The sequence below is a fragment of the Sciurus carolinensis genome, chromosome 5 (assembly GCF_902686445.1).
Source record: "Sciurus carolinensis chromosome 5, mSciCar1.2, whole genome shotgun sequence".
Lineage (NCBI taxonomy): Eukaryota > Metazoa > Chordata > Mammalia > Rodentia > Sciuridae > Sciurus > Sciurus carolinensis.
Genome location: NC_062217.1, coordinates 25,210,219 through 25,230,451, shown reverse-complemented (window position 1 = coordinate 25,230,451; position 20,233 = coordinate 25,210,219). Strand labels below are relative to the sequence as shown.

General features: G+C 37.0%; 1 protein-coding gene across 2 annotated transcripts in view; it reads left to right on the top strand.

The window, feature by feature from the left end:
* Flt1 (fms related receptor tyrosine kinase 1) overlaps nt 1–20,233 on the top strand; it is a 168,558-nt gene that overhangs the window by 18,007 nt on the left and 130,318 nt on the right. For both annotated transcript variants that reach the window (XM_047554532.1, XM_047554533.1), the window contains exons 3-4: nt 8,077–8,173; nt 8,566–8,792. In XM_047554532.1, the coding sequence (XP_047410488.1) occupies nt 8,077–8,173; nt 8,566–8,792 (324 nt within the window). The remainder of the gene's footprint in view (nt 1–8,076; nt 8,174–8,565; nt 8,793–20,233) is intronic.

The following is a 20,233-nucleotide window of genomic DNA, read 5'->3' as shown; positions in this document are numbered from 1 at the left end:
CCTAGCACTTTACAAGCTATGTCAACCAGATCTTGACCTTTGCTCCGGGCAGCTCAGATAACTTCCATGACATGCTTTGGTAAACTCAAAACACATCAGACAGCTCAATGGAGGTGGATTTTAAACTCATTCAATAAAAGAACAGCAGTGTAGGAGTAGAGCATTTTTGGGGAAAAGGTAACCCCTTGGTCAGCAGATTTCTCCTGACCAACCTTAATTAACTCCCATGTCACATGAAAAAGAGTTGTACGTGGCTATAGGTCACTGGAAGGGTAGGCTCCTGATGGTAGCTGGTGACAGGTCTAATGATCAATGAATGTGCCCTGTTAAACTGTGACCCTCTGCGAAGCCAGTGTCAAGTAAAAAGCTCCAAGAGCACCCTGAGACATGTTCCCCTCGTAAACAATGACAGTAGGAATGTCCATGCTACTAGAGGACTTTTCCCCTGGTGAACATTTTAAACCACACAGATCTTTTTCTTTTAAATAACTTTTATAAAGTTAAGGGGAAAATGAGTAAAGTCAATGATCCACGTATGGATAGAATGAAGTTCCAAGTTCCAATCATTTTAACGTTCCCCCTCCCTCCCTCTCCCCACCTCGTATATATATATATGAATTATAAAATGGTTTTAAAACAAACATCTTTATGGAGAAAAAGTACAGGCATATCTGTATGCTGGCATATATGTATGTATGTATTAGCACATTCTTTAATTAGGGTTTCCTTTGATTTAAGGCCAACTGTCAACATACATAGGGGCTTGAGGTGTACCTCCTGGCAGAGCACTTGCTTGGCACATGCAAGACCCTAGGTTCCATCCCTCACACCAAAATCAAACAAGGCCAATTGGTTTGGATGAAAAAAAAAAGCATTTAAAAATTAATATTGTGGCTTATTGTGGGACTTAGTTTATGCTGCTGCCATACGTATTCCCATGGTTCCATATCTTTTATGTAGCTTCTTGGCAAACCCTCCTGCCTTTCTCCATCATCCTAGAAGTGAGCCAGAGCCCACCTGTAATCCCAGTGACTCGAGGGGCTGAGGCAGAAGACTCACAAGTTCAAAGCCAGCTTCAGCCAAAGCAAGTGCTAAGCAACTCAGTGAGACTCTGTCTCTAAATAAAATACAAAATAGGGCTGGGGATGTGCTCAGTGGTCAAGTGCCTCCTGAATTCAATCCCCAGTATCCCTCCCCCCAATACATCATCCTAGAAGTAAGACAAGAATTTAAGTTCTTCATTACAGTGCTCTTCATCACAGTGTTGGCTTAGCTAGTGCTAATGTCTTATGCCATAATTCTAATAGTGCATTTAATGGGAATGTCCACTTCATTTTACCTGATATGTACCTGAGCAGACGCAGACAGAGGTGAAGACCCAAACAAAACTTTTTATTAAGTGCCACAGCCTAGCATCTCAAACACAAATTTTGGAAGCTTCTAGAAATTTGCAGTTGCATTCTTCACTTCTCTCCCACCCACCATAAAAGGTTCTGTGAGATTCAGTCCATGAGATACAAGCTTTTAATAAGTTACATATTGAGGAAGGAATCCTTTTATTATAAATTATGTTTAATTAACCTCACACAACCTTGGTAAATGGCTTATGGTCTTAAATTCAAATTTTAGAAACATGATACTTAGGGAATTATATTTAGATAAAGAGTCCATTTATCATGCAGGATTATGTACTATTGAAAACATAGAAGGAAAAATCAAAGACAGATGCTTCTCATTTGAAATAAGTCTAATATACAAAGCTTTGAGTTAAAAAATTTTGTAATCAATAATTTTGATGTAAAAGGAAACACCAGATTTCTTCAGAGTTCTAGCAACATAACTGTCAATGTGACTTAGTTTACTAATATTTCCATTTAAATAGTTAAAATTCAAAATATGAAATTCTAAGTGATTTAAAACTAACACTAAATTGAATTTAAATGGTTATAATGAGGGGCAGTGAGTCTTTTTGCAATATATTTGTAAACTGGAGCTGGGTTGTGGCTCAGTGGTAGAGCGCTCAACTAGCATGTGTGAAGCCGTGGGTTCAATCCTCAGCACTGCATAAAAAATAAAATAAAGGTATAAAAAATATGTTTGTAAACTTCCACTATACAAATATTGATGTTACTTAACATGAAAGAATTACTTTTCTAAGATTAGACTTCTGAACTTTAAGATGAAAGAAAAAAAACAACTAGTGTAAAAAACTTAACACTGAGGGGATCATATGTAGAAACAGATTTCAAAATACCTCAATATTTTAGTCCTTCAATGTAATTCTGATTGCTATAGTCATAATTTGTTGGGGTTTTAAAAAGAACATAACAGTTTTATTGAGATAGAATTGACTTCTGTGGGAGATGAGAATAAGACACCCCAAATATGACTGTAGGAGATCAGAATATTGAAATGTTAAATTCAGTGATTTTTTTTTTTTTTTTAGTATTTATTCAGAGTTGTGCAAACATCATCACTATTGAATTTTAAAACATTTCATGCCTCACAGAGAAACTTCATGCCATTACCAGTCATTCTTCATCCACCCTCCCACAACCCCTGGCAAACACTAATCTATTTTCTATCTCTATGGATTTGCCTGTTCTGGATATTTATATAAATGGAATCATATAATACATGACTTTTTATGACTGGCTTCTTTCACTTGGCATAATGTTCTTGTTTTGTTTTGACATTTACTTTCTCATACTTCTGGAAGCTAGAATTTGAGATCAAGAAAGCAGCAGATTTGGTTTCCCCCAAGAGGCCTCCCTGTGTGACCTCACTATGACCTCACATGGCCTTTGGCTATGTGCTCCAGCATACTGTTTCCAAGTTTCATCTATGTTGAAGCACATATCAGAACTTAATTCCTTTTTATTGTCAAACCATATTCCATCATGAGATGCACCCTGCTTGTCCATTCACCAGTTGATGGACATTTGCACCATTTCCGTTTTTTGACTCTCATGTGTAATAGTGCTGTTAGCATCTCTGTACGCACTTTTATGTAGACATATGTTCTCAGTTCTCTTGGGTAATTGTTGGGTACTGTGTTTAACCTATGATTAAATAGGCTTAACCATTTGAGGAACTGCTAAGTGTTTTTCAAGATGGCTACACTGTTTTAAAGTCCTACTAGGAATGTATGAGGGTTCTAGTTTCTTTACATCCTCATCAACACTGGTTATTATCTGTATTTTGTATTCAAGCTATTCTAAGAGGCATGAAGTGGTGTGTCATTGTGCTTGTTATTTTCAGTTTCCTGATAATGATGTTCTTCATATTTTCATGTGCTTATTGGTGATTTATACATCTTCTTTAAGAAAATGTCTATTCAGATCCTTTGTCAATTTTTTCAATTGGGTTACTTGTCTTTTTATCAACCATATGTATTTTTTAAATATGATTTCTAACTTGTACATTGTTATCAATGACTTATGATCTCAGAATCAGAATTTTTAGACTGGAAGGGATTATACAAATCAAAATCTAACCTCTTCCTTGACAGTTGAATCTGAGGCTTAGAGAGGCTTGCCAATGGCCTCAATAGACCTACTTTGCCACAGAGCTGGGGAGATTAATGACTCTAAATTAAAAATAGAAAAACAGATGTTTCACAATCTATACTGCTGTGCATTGCTTACTGACCTGGTTAACTTTCTGAGAAATGCATCTTAGGCAAATTCTTTGTTTTGTGAACATGACAGAGTGTACTTAGATAAACTAAGACAGCTATGATGTCACCAACCTATGGGACCATTTTGGATATGTGTTTCATCTTTGATCAAAACGTGGTTATTGTCTTTGACTAAATAAAGCACCTTTCTTAAATAGACTAACTCTTTGATTTCAATACATGAAGAGCCTGGGCCAGGGTCTGGTTGGAAGAGGAGCTAGGGACTTGTCTTGAGGTTGCATTCAGTTAGTAAGAACACTTTTTATTTAGAGCAATAAAAATAGCAGTTCTCTAAAGATACTTTTAGTCTTATAGGAATCTTCCTTGAGTCTTAAAAGTGACAGCAAAGCGTCTGGCTCATAATGACCTCTGATGGGAGTTTGTTCTTTTAATATCCATCATGGTAGCTTTTAAGAGTTTTGAAGAAAGAAAATAATTTAGGCTTTGGATTTGGTTACAAAATAAAGCCATAGTTTGCTTGGAAATGTACTTTTCCCACTGAAGTCAACATTCCATTTTGCCTAATGAAAGGAAGACGGGGAATGGAGGGTAGCTTTCTACCTGACTTGTGGCATGTGGGGAAAGAGAAATGGGATTTTTGTCAGGATCATAAAGTTCAGTTGTACCTACAACAAAAGAATATTCAGATAAGATCAATAAAAAGTGTCAGTGTTCAAATAAGAACACATTCACACGGTGGTTTTCTAATGCTGTTTGCCCATACTGCTTGAACTTAGTAGATTTTTCTAACAAAGAAACATTGATCAAGTCCATTTTCATGATCTGCATGGAGTTTTTTGTTTTGTTTTATTTAAATAATAATTTTCATATCGAGAAAATTATCTAAATAATCCATATGCCCCTCATGATTATATTGTAGTTGACTTTGCCAAAAAGGGACAGAATATTCACTGAGGGAACCATATCATTCTTCTAGATTTGATTTCTAGACTCCCATGGCAAACAGTGGAAAGTTTGGTACACACCCGAGCTTTATGGTGGGGAAATCATTGTTAAATTACAGCACTCCACCCTTGAAAATGAAATACCCTCTAGATTTTTTATCTAAATGGGCAGCATGACTCTGGGCTACTGAGAAGAATAGACCAAGTCACCCATGGTGTAAAGATGTATATGTTTATGAATATGTGCATATTTATATCTTTGCATATATCACTCATGAGATAAAAAAAAGTAACATGAAGTAGATGCTTCAAAAGGTTAGCTGAATCTTCATTACTCAGGTAGGCATATGGATATTAAACTGCCTCAAAGAAATGTTTTAAGGCCTAATAATGTGATTGCAAAGCGTTCAAGGAATAAATATTTCACTTTCCTTTTCCCTTATTGGTTTTCCTGTTAAGCTATAGTCTTGGCATTTCCATTAATTTTTATGAGGCCTTAGTTTCCTATTAACTGAAGAAAGGGGATTTACTAAAAGTGTCCAGTTACTTGGAAGTATAGTTTCCTTACATTTTTCCTTTGTTTTAATTAACTTTTATCTAGCTTCCTCATTCAAAGGGAAAAATTCATTTATGTTAGTGGAGACAAATATAATAGAAAAATCGCTTTCTTAGCATTTTCCCCAGTAAACTTTCCAATAACCCTATTTCCCCCCCTAGTATCTTCTGACCATTCAGTCTGGGTGTCTTTGGGTTGGAAGACAGCAGAGGAGTACAATGAGGAACTTGCAGAGGGCATATTCTTTAAGGGATCTTCTAAACACAAACCTTCGCAGGGCTGGTTTGCATGGCTATTTGAAGTTACAGGCTCTCTCTGACGAGAGAAGTACTGATGTTCTAGGTTGCTGATAAAGAAAAATTCATATGATTTAGAAACAAAGTATCAGGTACTCATATCATGAAAATGGAGGCTTTTCCCTCGATGGCCTCTCTGGATGGGAAAGGGAATCACTCCACCTAGACCCCAGAGGTAACTATATAAGTAATGCCAGAATTTTCCTCAGGAAACTTTGCTGGATCTTTTCCAGAGTGGGAACAATTGTTCAATTAATCCTCAGAATTCATTCCATGCCATAGGGAAAGGTAGACACTATTCTGGCCTGGAAATTTTTCAGGGAAGGTGTTCTTAATTGCTGGATGTGGCTTTGGAAAAATCTCCTGTTGACAAGCATCACTGATTTTCAACCACATTTTGCTTAGCCTCATAAAGATGAGTAAAGTAGGAAATATGTCCCTAGGTATCTGAATGGATTGAATCCATTTTATGGGGTTATTTGATCAACTACTCAGATCTATGTCAATCTGATTTCAGTTTAAATGTGTTACTATGGAACCATTAAATCTAACAGTAATTTGATACCAGGATCTTTTGGCTATAAAAATTATTTTCTTTCTTTCTTTTTTCTTTTGCAGTATTGGGGATGGAACCAGGGGCACTCAACCACTGAGTTACATTCCCAGCCTTTTTATTTTTTAATTTTGAGAGGCTGGCCTCAAACTTGTGATCCTCCCACCTCAGCTTCCTAAATTGCTGGGATTACAGGTGTGAATCAGTGTGCCTGACTAAAAGTTACTTTTAAATATGAACTTATCAGTAACATCAGAAAAGCATATAATGTTCATTTAGTATCTTATGTTGCAATTAAACACCCAGCAAAATAGCCTCTAAAAGAAGGGGGATTCGGGGAGCAATTCCAACAGTATCAGGACCTGTGGGCGTCTGCAACACAGCAGGCAGCCCGTGGAGGACATAGCGCTGAATCCACACCCTCTGCCTGAGACGTGGATCATGGGTTTTTCCATTTTATTCTTACGGATATTAAGAAACAGCAAATTAAGTAACACAAAAGGTCTTGCAGTTAGTGAGTCGAAAACAAAACTCAAATGCAGATCTTTTAACTAAGTCCAGTTTTCTTTGAGACAGAACCCAAAAGAAACAACGGAAAGCACAGCTGGGTGTGGTGTGGGATTTGACACCTGAATCTTATCTCATAGATCTGTGACCCAACATGAAAATCTAGAGGACCATTTATTTCAAACTGCTACCTTAAGTTCCACTGTGTAAACCCATTTTTAAAGTTAAAAAAAAATGTCCCAAGATTTGTCCTAAATATTTAAATTTCCAAGCCTGCCTTTCCTCCCAACCTCTAACCCTTGTACCTGCCTAAATGTCACTAATCCTGGGCCCCTGGTCTCCTGCCTTAATCAGGCTTTGCAGTTGCCTTAGAGGGAAGAGGAGGAGGAAGTAGAGGATGGAGAAGAGGGGAAAGAAGGGAGGGGAGTGAGGGATGATGGGAAGAAGGCAAGAGAGACTGTTGTTGATTTTATTCTGAATGGTCAATGAGAGTTTCGAGGGAGGCTCGACCTCTGCAGGACCTCTGGCTCAAAGAATCATGATACCAGGAGTGTCCAAATGGAAGGTCAGAGATCCAAGAGCATCTAGTTCAATCTCTTGGTTTACAGCTACGAAAAATGGGTCTGGAGAGAGAGATGACTTGTCCAGGGTCACACAGCTCATTGCTAGGAAAGATGTCATTATTGCACTGTGTAAAGATATACAGATCTTAAGGCACTTTCATACTTACTTCATTGCTTCACAACAATCCCGAGATGTTGCCTGTCAAATGTCACGTAAGTGAACAATTTCCTTCTTACTGTACTATTATAGAAGTAACTTGTGTATTGTGTAAGAAAAACCAAATGGTTTCTAAAACTGACTTGAATTCTAAAATTAGTTTTCCAAATGAGGAAACTACTTTACTTTATGAGGAAAAATGACTGGCCCCAAAAAGCATTGCTCAATTAATGACTGATCTATTGCTAGAATTCAGGAAAATTCCTATACCTTTTTAAATATTGTTAGTTAAATATTATACATATTTATAGGGTGCTGTGATAATTTGATACCTGTATACAACATATAATAATGCCATCAGGGTAGTTAGCATTTCCATCTCCTCAACTATTTTCAAATTTTTTAAATTTACTAAAATAATTGCATTAGTTTATGAGGTATATGTTTCTTTTTACATAGGAAAAAAAAAAATACAGAAGCCTAGTCTATCTGACCAGATAACCCACACTGGTAGAAGTTTAGTGTTATAAACTTACTTTGGATGACACTGACATTTAATCTTGAGAGTTTTGAATAAAATATTATGTATTCTTAATATGATTTCATTTTGAAACATATGAATCTATTAACATGACTTTTGGATAATATAATTTTTAGGTTATTTAGTACATAAGGATATACAATTTTTATGAGTTAGACTTGGACTAGGAAAAATTTGTGAATTAAAAAAAGTTAAATTCAATGTATCTTTTTGCACATTTAAGTAGATTAAAAAAACTCACTTTTATGAAAAAATAACTTTAAAAAACAAGATGAAAAAGCAATTTGTAAATAATACATTTAAAAATTTTGTTTTCCAGGGTCTAGTTCAGGTTCAAAATTGAAAGGTCCTGAACTGAGTTTAAAAGGCACCCAGCACATCATGCAAGCAGGCCAGACACTGTATCTCAAATGCAGGTAAGTGACTATACTGGTTTGGGAATAATGTACTTGTCCATCCCAAGGCCAAACCATTAATTCCCTGGTAGAGCAGAGAGGTAGATTTTAGTGCTCTCCTGTGACCTGCAAAGTACAAACCACCATGCGTCTCCAGCTTCACAAGGAGAGTGTTCCCTATGGAGGGGAGAGGATTACTCACTGGAGGAAGCGGGGGAATGATGCTTGTTTTTGCAACTTCATTCTCAGTATTGTTCAAAAGGTTCTTTTGAACACGCTTCTTTTCTGTAAAGATGAAGATGACCACCCTTAATAGAAGACACAATAGTGCTTGCTGATAAAACGAATGCCTAGGAATTGGTGCTGAGTGTTTTGATCTTGATCGCGTTTTCTTTTCTTATTTACAATTGCAGGGGGGACTCAGCCCACTCATGGTCTTTGCCTAAAACGGTGAGTAAGGAAAGCAAAAGACTGAGCATAACTAAATCTGCCTGTGGAAGGAATGGCAAACAATTCTGCAGTACTTTGACCTTGAACATGGCTCAAGCAAACCACACTGGCTTCTATAGCTGCAAATATCTACCCATACATACTTCAAAGAAGAAGAAAGCAGAATCTACAATCTATATATTTATTAGTGGTAAGACTTCCATTTCCTATGTTCTGTTTGCTATTGCTTGGCAGAGGGCCATAAATCTACCCTGGTCCATTGGAAAGGTGGCTCTCCTAGAGAATATCAAAGAAATGGACAAGGAAAGAGATTATATCCTAGTTGTAGAACTTATAGAATTCATTTTTGCATAATGCATTTCAACAAGAATTTTCAAAACCTAGTTAGTGAACTGTACACTCCATAAAGTGAGACACTTTTGTCTATTTGGTTCACCACTACACCCAAAACATCTAGAAGAGTGTCTGGATGGATAATAAATGATAGGATCTTAGTTCTATTTCTTAATTATGGGGAAGCCCAAAATAGGGTACATAATTTTGGTCCTTTAACACACTATATTGTCTCACATGTTCAAATCGTAAAAATTTTTGTCCAGGCTCGGGAATGTAGCTCAGTAGTACAACATATGCTTAGCATGTTTGAGGCCCTGGGTTTGATCCCAGCACAACATACACACACACACACACACACACACACACACACACACACACAAATTGTTTTTTCTACTAAATTAAAAAATGCAGTATTATTATTTTCTCTTGAGCATTACACATTTGGTTCCAGTTGACAATGGTGTATTATTTCATGTTCACTGAGCAAGTATTATGTAAGAACTGGCATGTACCATTGAGTAGTGAAAAGGACAAAAGGTAAAAATGAATCTTTCTTTCTTTTGGTGATTCTAGGGTTTAATCCAGGGCCTCACACATGATAAGAAAATGCTCTACCACTGGGCTGTTTCTCCAGCCTGAAATGAATCATTTTTTTGGTTATAATTTCTCCAGTACTGTTTTTTCTGTCCTTAGAGAATGAACAAATGAAGTAATAATATTTGAAGGGAAGAAATGCAAAATCCTTAAGGAAGTATGAATTGAAAATAGAAATGGATCTCTGAGAAACAATATAAAAATGCCCTGTTATGTTCCTCTTGTTTAGTCCATTCAGTTTCCAAAATCACTGAGGGGGATCTAGAGACCATAAAGCAAAATTAGTAGGCACTTCAGGCACAAAATCAAGTTTAAAAAGTAAACAACCACTATCAGCATCATAAAAAGTACACATTGTGGGTCTTTCTCCTCATGAACTAAAGAACGGAGTGTTTGCACGCACAAGTGGCAATATAGTAGATTTAACGTCGTGGTGGGATTCTTTTTTAATATTTTGAAATAAGGTAACTAGACAGTGTTTTACTGGAGCATAATCTATAATCCTCCAGATTTAGGATTAGTTTTAAGAGACCGTAGAACAGTTTCATGATATTGACAGTAACCTCTTTAGCTACTATCAGCCCCATGTTGACTGAGCCAGTGTTAAGTCCCTACCCCTCACACTGTTGTGACTTGTACTTTCCCAGGTAGCTAACTGTAGGAACTATATATCGTAGCTACTATAGGGGTGCATCAGCCTACTTACACCTAAGAGTAGACTACAGACAGGGAACCTGGCACAGGAAGTTGGCACACCCTGTGGGAAGGAAAAGGGTAGAAAATGAGGCAGGTTGGAGAAGGTACAGAAGGAAGAACAGAGACTTTGAGAGAGGCGGTCTTGCAGCTCAGAGGGAAAGAAGATACAATGCCTGATAGTGGGGGGGGAAATCATACTTGGCCATCTGTTTTCTTTTTCTGCTTCCACAGCATATTATTATGTTTTTTCCAGCACTTGAATAGAAAAGAAAGTACTTTGCAGTGTTTCCTAGAGACTTCCTATCTCTCTGGGGTAGTGGACTTTCATACTAAAGTTCTCGTAAACTTTTCTCCTATGGGTTTATCGGGGTCTGACTTGCAATTCAGACACACAAATAAATAAAAGACCATCTCTTTTTTTCTAAAAACCACATTCAGTTATTTCTCTCTTTAACTCCTACACAAACAGATAGGGAGTACGTGATCCACTTCACTCCCCTTTTATGAAAGAACAGAAACATAGCTATTTACAATTATTTCAGCTACACAACAGAGCAGATCTGGCAAATAACCATGACTTTGGGTGTCAAATCACTTATTAATCTAAGCCTCATAAGGGCAGATCTGTGTCTGTCTGATCACTTTTATCTGTAATGTGCCTCCTGGGGACAGTGCCTGGCAAATGGCAGCAACTCCGTATTTGTAAAATGAATGAATGAACTGGTTAACAGGTGCTGTGTGGAATGCTATGTTAACATTGACATTGGGAATAAATTCCAGGTTGAGTAGAAAGAGTGCCATGAATGATAACGAAGTCTATTATGGAGACATTGTTTCATGGATTTACAACTTCTGCTGTCCTGTAATAGAAGCATAAAGTTACAAGATCCAATATCTCAAAACTGCTGCACAATTTTTTAGACATTAGGAAATTGTCTACTTCAAAGACTCTTCTAGGAGAAAAAAGAATTGTGAAATGCAGTGTTTCATAGGCATTATTGTGAAACACACACAAATACAATACACACTAATAATATGATGAAAATACTGGAAAATTGTTAGGATGTATAATGAGATTGATTATTTTTAAACTATACTAATACTAAAAGATGTTTGGCTAATAATGATAGCCATAAAGGAGCATCCTGAATCTTACTTGCTTCTACTTAATCAACAACTATTTAGGGATCATGCTATGTGCTTATAACTGTCCTATGAAAAGTAACATCTATTTTGTTCTCTTTTTCCTGGCAGAGTGTTTATTAGTCTCATAATCAAACCTTATAAAAGTCCAAGGTAGCTGTGATATAATTCTTTAAACAATTATAATGTTTCAAAATAGCCCAACATTTTTTGTATTTCTGTATTTAATATTTAATTAATTCTCTTTCTGAGGAAATTTGGTCTTCTGCTTTCATTTTTATTGAACATTTCCATGACAGGTTTATTTTAGTTCAGGGGCACAAAACTTGGTCTCTGCTGACTCAGAGGATTATCTCTGGGATTAATATAACTTCAACCATTTTTTTTGATCACTCACTGGATGCACAGCTGTGATTACTCACTAGATATGAACTTGCTATCATGTATTTATTGTTGAATATTTACTACAGAACATGTTGTTCTGTTTGGAGGATTTCCTATCCCTGAAAAGCAACTGCAGATGTGTTGGCATTTCATTTTATAAAGAGGGGAAACCATCTTTTGCTATCTTATGAAAAAGCAGATCTGTAGTCTGTGGAGTTTTGAGAAAAAGAATCTGGAGTATATAGCTTTGTCTATGTATCACCAAATCCAATATGTGAATTATGAACAAACTAATATTTAGACATTGATTACCTGCTATGTAACAGGCACAGTTCCCATCTGAGCCTGATACAGATGTAACATCTGGTATGTAATATACAGAAAAACTAATACTATCACTTTATCACTACTGTTTGATATAAATGCACCAACCCTCTGATATCTCAACTTAATTACTCAAGTAACTATATTTAACTACTTGAATTGATTATTAAATTGTTTGATTAAATGAAAATTAGTGACTCCTTACACTTATATAACTTCTTACATTGGATACATTTCTTTTCACTTAAACAAATGATTTTGTTTACATTATGCCATTTATTCCTCACCAGGATCTACTCTTGGTTCTTATAAAATCAAGGCTCTGTGGGAAGTGGTGGAAAAGTATTAACCACAAGACAAGCTGCTCAGATTTCCCTTCAGAGTCTCAGTGGCCAGAGGGAAAGGGGCAAGACCAAAATAGGGATTCTGGAGGAATGGTGATTTTATACATAAGACCTTGCCCCTGGGACATTTTCTAAAAGAGGGTTTCCTTAAAATTATTATTATGATATATGAGTTGAGACTGGAAAGTAAGAAAACTGATCAGAAATACTTTTAAATGGCACCTCTAAATGTGTAGATGTCAGAATCTCCAGTTCAGTTAGCAAGACCTTGAACTTTGCATGTTGAGCTCCCCACACTGTGAAGTTAGCCTACATCCCTCCCTTCTCCAGCCACGAGCCTTTTGGGGTCTACTTAAATATAATGTCTTCTCTTGAAAAATTACAGTCAGAAAGTGAAAAAAAATGAGGTGAAGGTATGGTTAGGTGGCCATCTCTAGTTCTTCGCTGTAAAAGAAACTCACTGCTTTTCCTCTGTTTCTCTTTTGTTGACTGTGTTTCTCTCTGAGTCTATTAAAGTAAATGGGCTGGAGTGTTTTCATAAGCTTTTTCCTTCTAGTTGTTTTCTCATATGCATAAAACTGATGAACTCTGCATAATGGCCCAACTTAAGACATAAAAATTAGCAGACACAATGGGTATATATCTGAATTTCTAACAACAGATATTTTGAAAAATAATAATTATTATGCCTTTACGTAAATATATTTAGTGGTGAAAAGGCTCCACCTGGCTAGGAGAACCTGAGTAAGCAAAAATCTTAACAGTAGACATGTTCTTAGAAGGATTCAGTGCACTCATTTGTACAGCAAATTTTCTTAAAACTTTCCTGAAGAGCTTTTACATAAGTATCTTGGAGAGAAACTGAGTTGGCATTTCCTGCATGTTATATATGAGAAACATTCTCTTAGACTTGCACAGAAGAGACAGAGCTCACAGAGTGACAAGTCAGGATGGGGATCCAGGTCCAATCCCTAGTTTAAGACTATTTCCCCTACAATGGAGTTTCAGTTCTTGACCTCAAACTGTGACCTAATTATTTTCATCTTTGAAAACATATAGTTATTATATTTTTAAAAAATCTCAATTCAATTTTTTCTTTCTCTTTTGAGAAATGATAGGTTGGGCTGGTTTTGAGTGTGTTTCTGAATGACAGACTTTAGACAGGCAAATCCCAAGTCCCAAGAACGTTGTGCTGTGGCCTGCTGGGGAAAAGCCTTGTTTTGGCCCTTTTGCCTGCACTGCCTTGCTGCTATTCTAGCTCTCACAACATGGGAGGAAGACACAACTCTACTAACAAAGCTGAGCAGGACTTTTTAAAAATGTGCAATCCCAACCCATTAGGGGGCTGTGGAATCCAATTAATGGGTTGCAACCAGCATTAAAAACACAGAATAATGTGGAAAATATCCAAGTATACTGCAAATAGTAAGGATAAGTGTTGTTTAGCAAAATTAATTGTTTACATTATATCCATGTGTTCCCTCTTCTCTCTCTTTCACACACACACACACACACACACACACACACACACACACTATACCCACATAAATGTAAAGTTCATACATATGTGTCCTTGGATATGTATATGTACTTAATGGCTCTGATGCAAAACATATTTCTTTGTAGAACTCATTAAAATAAGTTTAAAGTGAGAAGGGAAGCCAGTGCCGATTGAAAATACCATTTTGGGTGGTGGGACACAGGACTACTAAAACAGAAGTCTAGAAAAACCTTGGTAGTAGATATTAGAGTAAATATCCACCCTAATGGTAAAGGATAGCTCCTGTCCTTTAGTTGATGTGGGTCACTGTGTGCTACTGCACAAAACACTCACTTCATTCCTGAAGTGGCTTTTACCACAGGAGCCTTTGATGGAGGTTTCTATTGGCAGAAGGAGTCTGTCTACAGAATTTGGTAACACACCTGCCACAAGCCCTATTATGGGAGGCACAAAAAGCAAAGTTGCAGATCCTGTAATTTTGAAATTCCTCAGTTACTTTCTGCAACTATAGCTCATAGACTTGTGAATATTAAAAAAACAAACACAGGTCTTGGACTGGGTTGTGGCTCAGTGGTAGAGCACTTGCCTAGCATGTGGGAGGTCCTGGGTTTGATTCTCAGCACCACATGTAAATAAATAAAATAAAGGTTAATTGACAACTAAAAAAATATTTTAAAAATAAAAACTGTTTAAAAAACACAGGTTTTATGTTTTTAAGAGAACAACTATTGTTCAAACGTGGGTGTCTGTGAAGAGTGAAGAGGACTCCTCCTAGTCCTTAACAAGGACCCCTTGGGGCATGAACATTCTGTCGCAACATTGCCTTCCTTTAGATTCCTTCCTAGATCTTCCACAACTGGGTACACACATGAGATGCTCAGTCAGTACTGCCGATGGTGGAAGGTTGAGCAGCTGGTATGTGTCACCCAGTTTGCTGTGTGGGTATGGCAAGTCCGGAAAAAAAAAAATCCGCCAACATAACAAGCAATCAGTGGCAAATCAGTGGCAAAAGTGGCAATTGTAGACTGATTCACAGAGCCTCTCTGGGTCCACTTCCTCCTGTCATGATCCTGTCATGAGGACCTTCGAAGGTCCTCTGATGTGAGTTCTTCCTCCTAAGCAGAAAGGGGCTAGTGATGCTGGCAAAGCAGAAGTCATCATGGGCTCGAGGACGTGGAATGGCTGAACAGGTTGTCAAAGCCTCTCAAAAATTTCTGCAGGATCATTGTTATTTTTGTGAGAGAAACTTTAAGAGAAAATATAGCTTCTATTCATCAAAGTCTTTCCTCCAAGAGAAAATAGACTAAATCAGTTTACATTCTGTAGGAAGAAAACAATTAAGATATCAGCTTTAAAAAATACTTAAAAAGAACTCTTGGCCATACTTGTTGGCTGAATTCTTTGGATCTGGATTTCTTAGGAAATCTGTGATAATGACCTGTTATTGCTTGCCTAATGTCTGGAGTCTTCTGGTTTTAGATTTTACTTTTCAATGTGTACCCATCTCTCCTTCCCCTAACCACCTGTCCCCCTCTTACTCATTTCAGCGCTATCTCTGAACTTGACTTCTTCCACTTATTTTCTGATACTTGTGTTTCTTCTAGCACAAGTCTTCCTGTATGAGTTAGTTTTCAAGTTTTGTCCCAGTGATTGTCTATGGTTTCTACCATAGTAGTCACTTGAGCCCCTGTATCGCCCAGCAGCAGCGAATGCAGACCAGCCAGGTGATGGATCCTGTTTTTCTTCTCATGTCCTCACCTGATGCATTTGCTTAAGAGACAGATGCGTGCGCTGGGATGAACAAAGCCTGGACTCTCAGCCTCTGGAGCACATGTCTGGAAACCCAGGTGGCTTTCCCAACGTGGGAGCAGGCTGATTTGCATTTACAGAATTCTATTTCAAATGATCTTCTGTCAGGAATCCCTAGGAATTTTCTGGCCTGTCTGTATACAATTTCATCAAAAACCTGATGTAAGGTCAGGTTTTGCTGGATTGTTTTTTCTTCCCCATGTTTGATGAAATTGCAAAAGAGGAGAAAAACAAATATGTCTAAGGTTTAACATGTACATTGATGTCATCTGGAACCTTAGATTTTTCCTTAAGAAACAGACTCCACTATATCCTGGCTATGTGCTCCCTCTAGGACTTAGCATTCTATCCATCACAGCTGATTAGGACCACATGTCAGAGTTTAGAGAAGAGTAACTTAACTCTTAACCATTTTCCTTTCCAGCTACATGAAAATCTGATGGAAGATATTCTTGGTATCTTTAAGCCCTGCCGCTTTACATTTCCCTTCCAGAAACATTCATGTCATTGAACACCAAGGGACTTCAACTCTAGTATGGAAAACATGTAATTAGGATGGAAGCTACTAGTGGCGGGTTCATTGGCAGTGAGACCTGTTGCATTTTCTTTGCTCAGCCCCTACCCTAGACCTTGTGTTCACCTAGAATGTTCTTGGGAATGTCATCCTTAGCACTTGATAGTACCTGTCAAATATTCCATTCCCTTAGAAAGAGCAATTTCTAATATTCCCTAGGCTCCATAACAGGAAATTCTGGCATGTCAGTTCTCTAGAGCCACATTGCTAAATCTTGCTAGCAATAACATAATTGTATATCACCAGGCATTTAGTAGAACTACATAAATACTCAAAAATAATCAGAATGAACATAGATTTGAATGAACCAATCTAAGACTCTGAGAAGTTGATGACTGAGGCAGAATTATGAAATCTCAAAATGGTAGTGAAGTCCAAAGGCAATAAAATTGACCACATGCTCTCTTCTTCCCCACTGCAAGCAAGAAGTGTGAAAAACAGAGGATCAAGACATTATGGTTTTGAGGATTTAAAAAAAATCTCCAAGTATGTCTTTTTTAAAAATGAGGAAGGGACTTTTTCAGAAGAAATCCCCTTAAGCTGAAAAGACTTTGAATTTCTGACATTTCATAACTTTGACAATGATAATTAAATGCCTGCCCTGTCTAGAGAGGAAGAGGTGATTTGTTTTGATCTGTATGGTCCTGGCAGTTCTGATACACTTCAATTTTCCCTTATTATTTAAAACATTTATTGTTCTGTCACTTGATGCATTTTGCTGAGTTACGTTGGCAGTCATTGTGACTAACTGTGCTATTCAAAATCTGTGGTTTACTAAAACAGTAAATGCCCCTCCCTTCCTTCCTTCCTTCCTTCATCAAATATCAATTAATAAGCTATAGTTCAAACAACATGACCCAGGCTTCATGATACTTGCTAGCTCTTTAACTTTGGAAAATCTGTTCATAAGAAAAATAGCTAATATTAAAGTAGATTTTATTCCCTGCTGGGCACCATCCTAAGCACTTTGCACAAGTGAACAGAGTTCATCCTCACAACAACCCAATGAGGTTACACTGTCATTTTTTTAATCCTGTATGTATGTGTCTGTATGCATACATATATATATATATATATAAATGTGGGGTTTTTTAAAATACTTCTTTCATAGCTCAGTTGCAGGTTCACAGCAAAATCAAGAGGAAGGTACAGAGATATTCCCTACACCCACATGCACCAGCTCCCCATTTTCAATGTCCCCCACTAATATGGTATGTTTGTTATAACTGGTGAGCCTACACTGAGACAAGGTAATCACCCAAAATTCATGGTTTACATTAGGGTTCACTCTTGGTGGTGTACACTCAGTGAGGTTAGAAAAATGTAGAGTGACATGTATACATCATTGTAGTGTCATACATAGTATTTTCACTGCCCTAAAAATCCTCTCTGCTCCACCTATTCATCTCTTCCTCTAACCCCATCCTTATCCATGGCAATCACTGATATTTTATTGTTTCCATAATTTGGCTTTTTCCAGAATTCATATGATTGGAATCATACAATATATATCCATATATGCATATTACTTCTGTCGTTTAGTAACATGCATTTACATTTCTTCCATGTATTTTGATGGCTTGATAGATCTTTTGGTACAAAATAATTTTCATTGTCTAGGTGTACTACAGTTTACCCATTCACATAATGAAGGACACTGGTTGCTTCCAAGTCTTGGCAATTATGAATAAATCTGCTACAAACATATCCACAGGCAGGTTTTGTGGGTATAAGTTTTCAACTCCTTGGGGTAAATACCAAGGAACATGACTGCTGAATTATAAGAGTATATCTAAACTGGGCGTGGTGGTGCATGCCTGTAATCCCAGAGGCTTAGGAGGCTGAGGCAGGAGGATTGTGAGTGCAAAGCCAGCCTCAGCAAAAGCAAGGTTCTAAACAACTCAGTGAGACCCTGTCTCTAAATAAAAAATAGGGCTAGGGATGTGGCTCAGTGGTCAAGTACCCCTGAGTTCAATCCCTGAACCCCCCCCCAAAAAAATAATAAAAAAAAGTCAGAGTATGTCTAGTTTTTGTAAGAAGCTTACAAAGTGTCCTTCAAAGTGGCTGGACCATTTTGCATTCCCTTTAGCAATGAATAAGGTTTGGTTCAGATTTTGGCTGTTCTAATAGATACGTTTGTAATGGTATCTCATTGCATCTCCCTGATGACATGATGTATCTTTTCATATGCTAATTTGCCATCAATACATCTTTGTTAAAATGTTTATTAAGATCTTTGACCTATTTTTAAAAAGGGTTGCTTATTTTCTTCTTGTTGAGTTTTAAGCATTCTTTGTATATTTTGAATAACTGTCCTTTATCAGCTGTCTTTTGCAAATATTTTCTCCCAGTCTGTGGCTTGTCTTTTTATTCTCTTGCTGTTGTCTTTGGTGGAGCAGAAGAAGTTCATCATATCAACTCATTCTTTTGTGAATTGTGCCTTTGATGTTTTATCTAAAAAATAATGCCATACCTAAGGTTATCTAGTTTTTCTCCTATATTATATTCTGGGAGTTTTATAATTTTGCATTTTATATCTAGGTCTATGACCCATTTTGAGTTAATTTTTGAGAAGAGTGTAAGGTCTGTGCCTATGATTTGTTGTTGTTGTTGTTTGTTTTTGTTTTGTTGTTTGCACATGGATGTCCAGATATTCCAGCATCATTTGTTGAAAACACTCTTTGCCCATTGAATTGCCTTTGCTCCTTTGTCAAAGATTAGTTGACTGTATTATGTGGATCTATTCTGTTTCACTGATCTATTTGTCTATTCTTTTCCTAATGCCACACTTTGGTTGATTACAGTAGCTTTATAGTTAATCTTGAAACTGAACTAAATTTTAGTTAGTCCTCCAACTTTGTTGTTCTTAAATAATGCATTGGCTCTTCTGGGTCTCTTGACTCCCCATATAAACTTTAAAATAAGTTTGTCAATAGTCACAAAATAATCTCTGGAATTTTGACTGGGATTGCACTGAATCTAAAGATCAAGTTGGGAAGAACCGACACTGACAAAGCCCTTTGGTTTTGCTCCTACTAGTTCTGTCGTATTCCTCACAGGTATAGATTCTTGCTATGTATTTTGTTAGGCTTGTGCCTAAGTATTTCATATTGGTGGATGCTGAAGTAAATCATATTGTTTTTATTTTCAAATTCCTCCTCATTGTTGGTTTATAGGAAAGCAATTGACTTTCTTAGTAATGTTGACTGTACAAATTACTAGGACTCACTGTGATATTTCCACACATGCGTACATTGTGCATTGATAATGTGCATCCACCCTCCTCCTATCCTCAAGCCCCTCTCCTTCTCCTCCCCAGCACACCTCCCAGTCCCTCAAAGTCCCTCATAATTTCTCTTTGTCCCCCTTCCATCAATTGACTTTTTATATTAACTCTGTATCCTATAATCTTATTATATTCACCTATTAGATCCAGCAATTTTTGTTATTTTTTTTAGATTTTCTACATAGGTGATCATGTCATCTGCAAACAAAAACAACTTCACTTTTCCCTTCCTATCCTCATGCCCTTTGTCTCCTTTTCTTGTCTTACTGTATCATGTTGGACTTCCAACATGATGTTGACAAGGAGTAGTGAGGGGACATCCTGACTTGTTCCTGATCTTGATGGGAAACATTACAATATTCATCTGCTTCGCAGAAAGGTTAAGTAACTGGCCCAAGGTCATGTTAACTAGTACAAATCAGAGAAAGCAATGTTTTTTTGCCCTTAGTTACCTCTCATAGTTTATATGTATAAGACATTGAGAACTGTTTGGTGTGCAGTACTCACTATATGTGCTTATTACTATTATTGTTATTACCATCTTTTGAGACTTGGTTTCTTCATCTGTAAAATGAGAACAGGATTACTACCAGAGGGTGTTGCTTACAATTGGATAGCAGAGCAATGGGACAAGAACAGT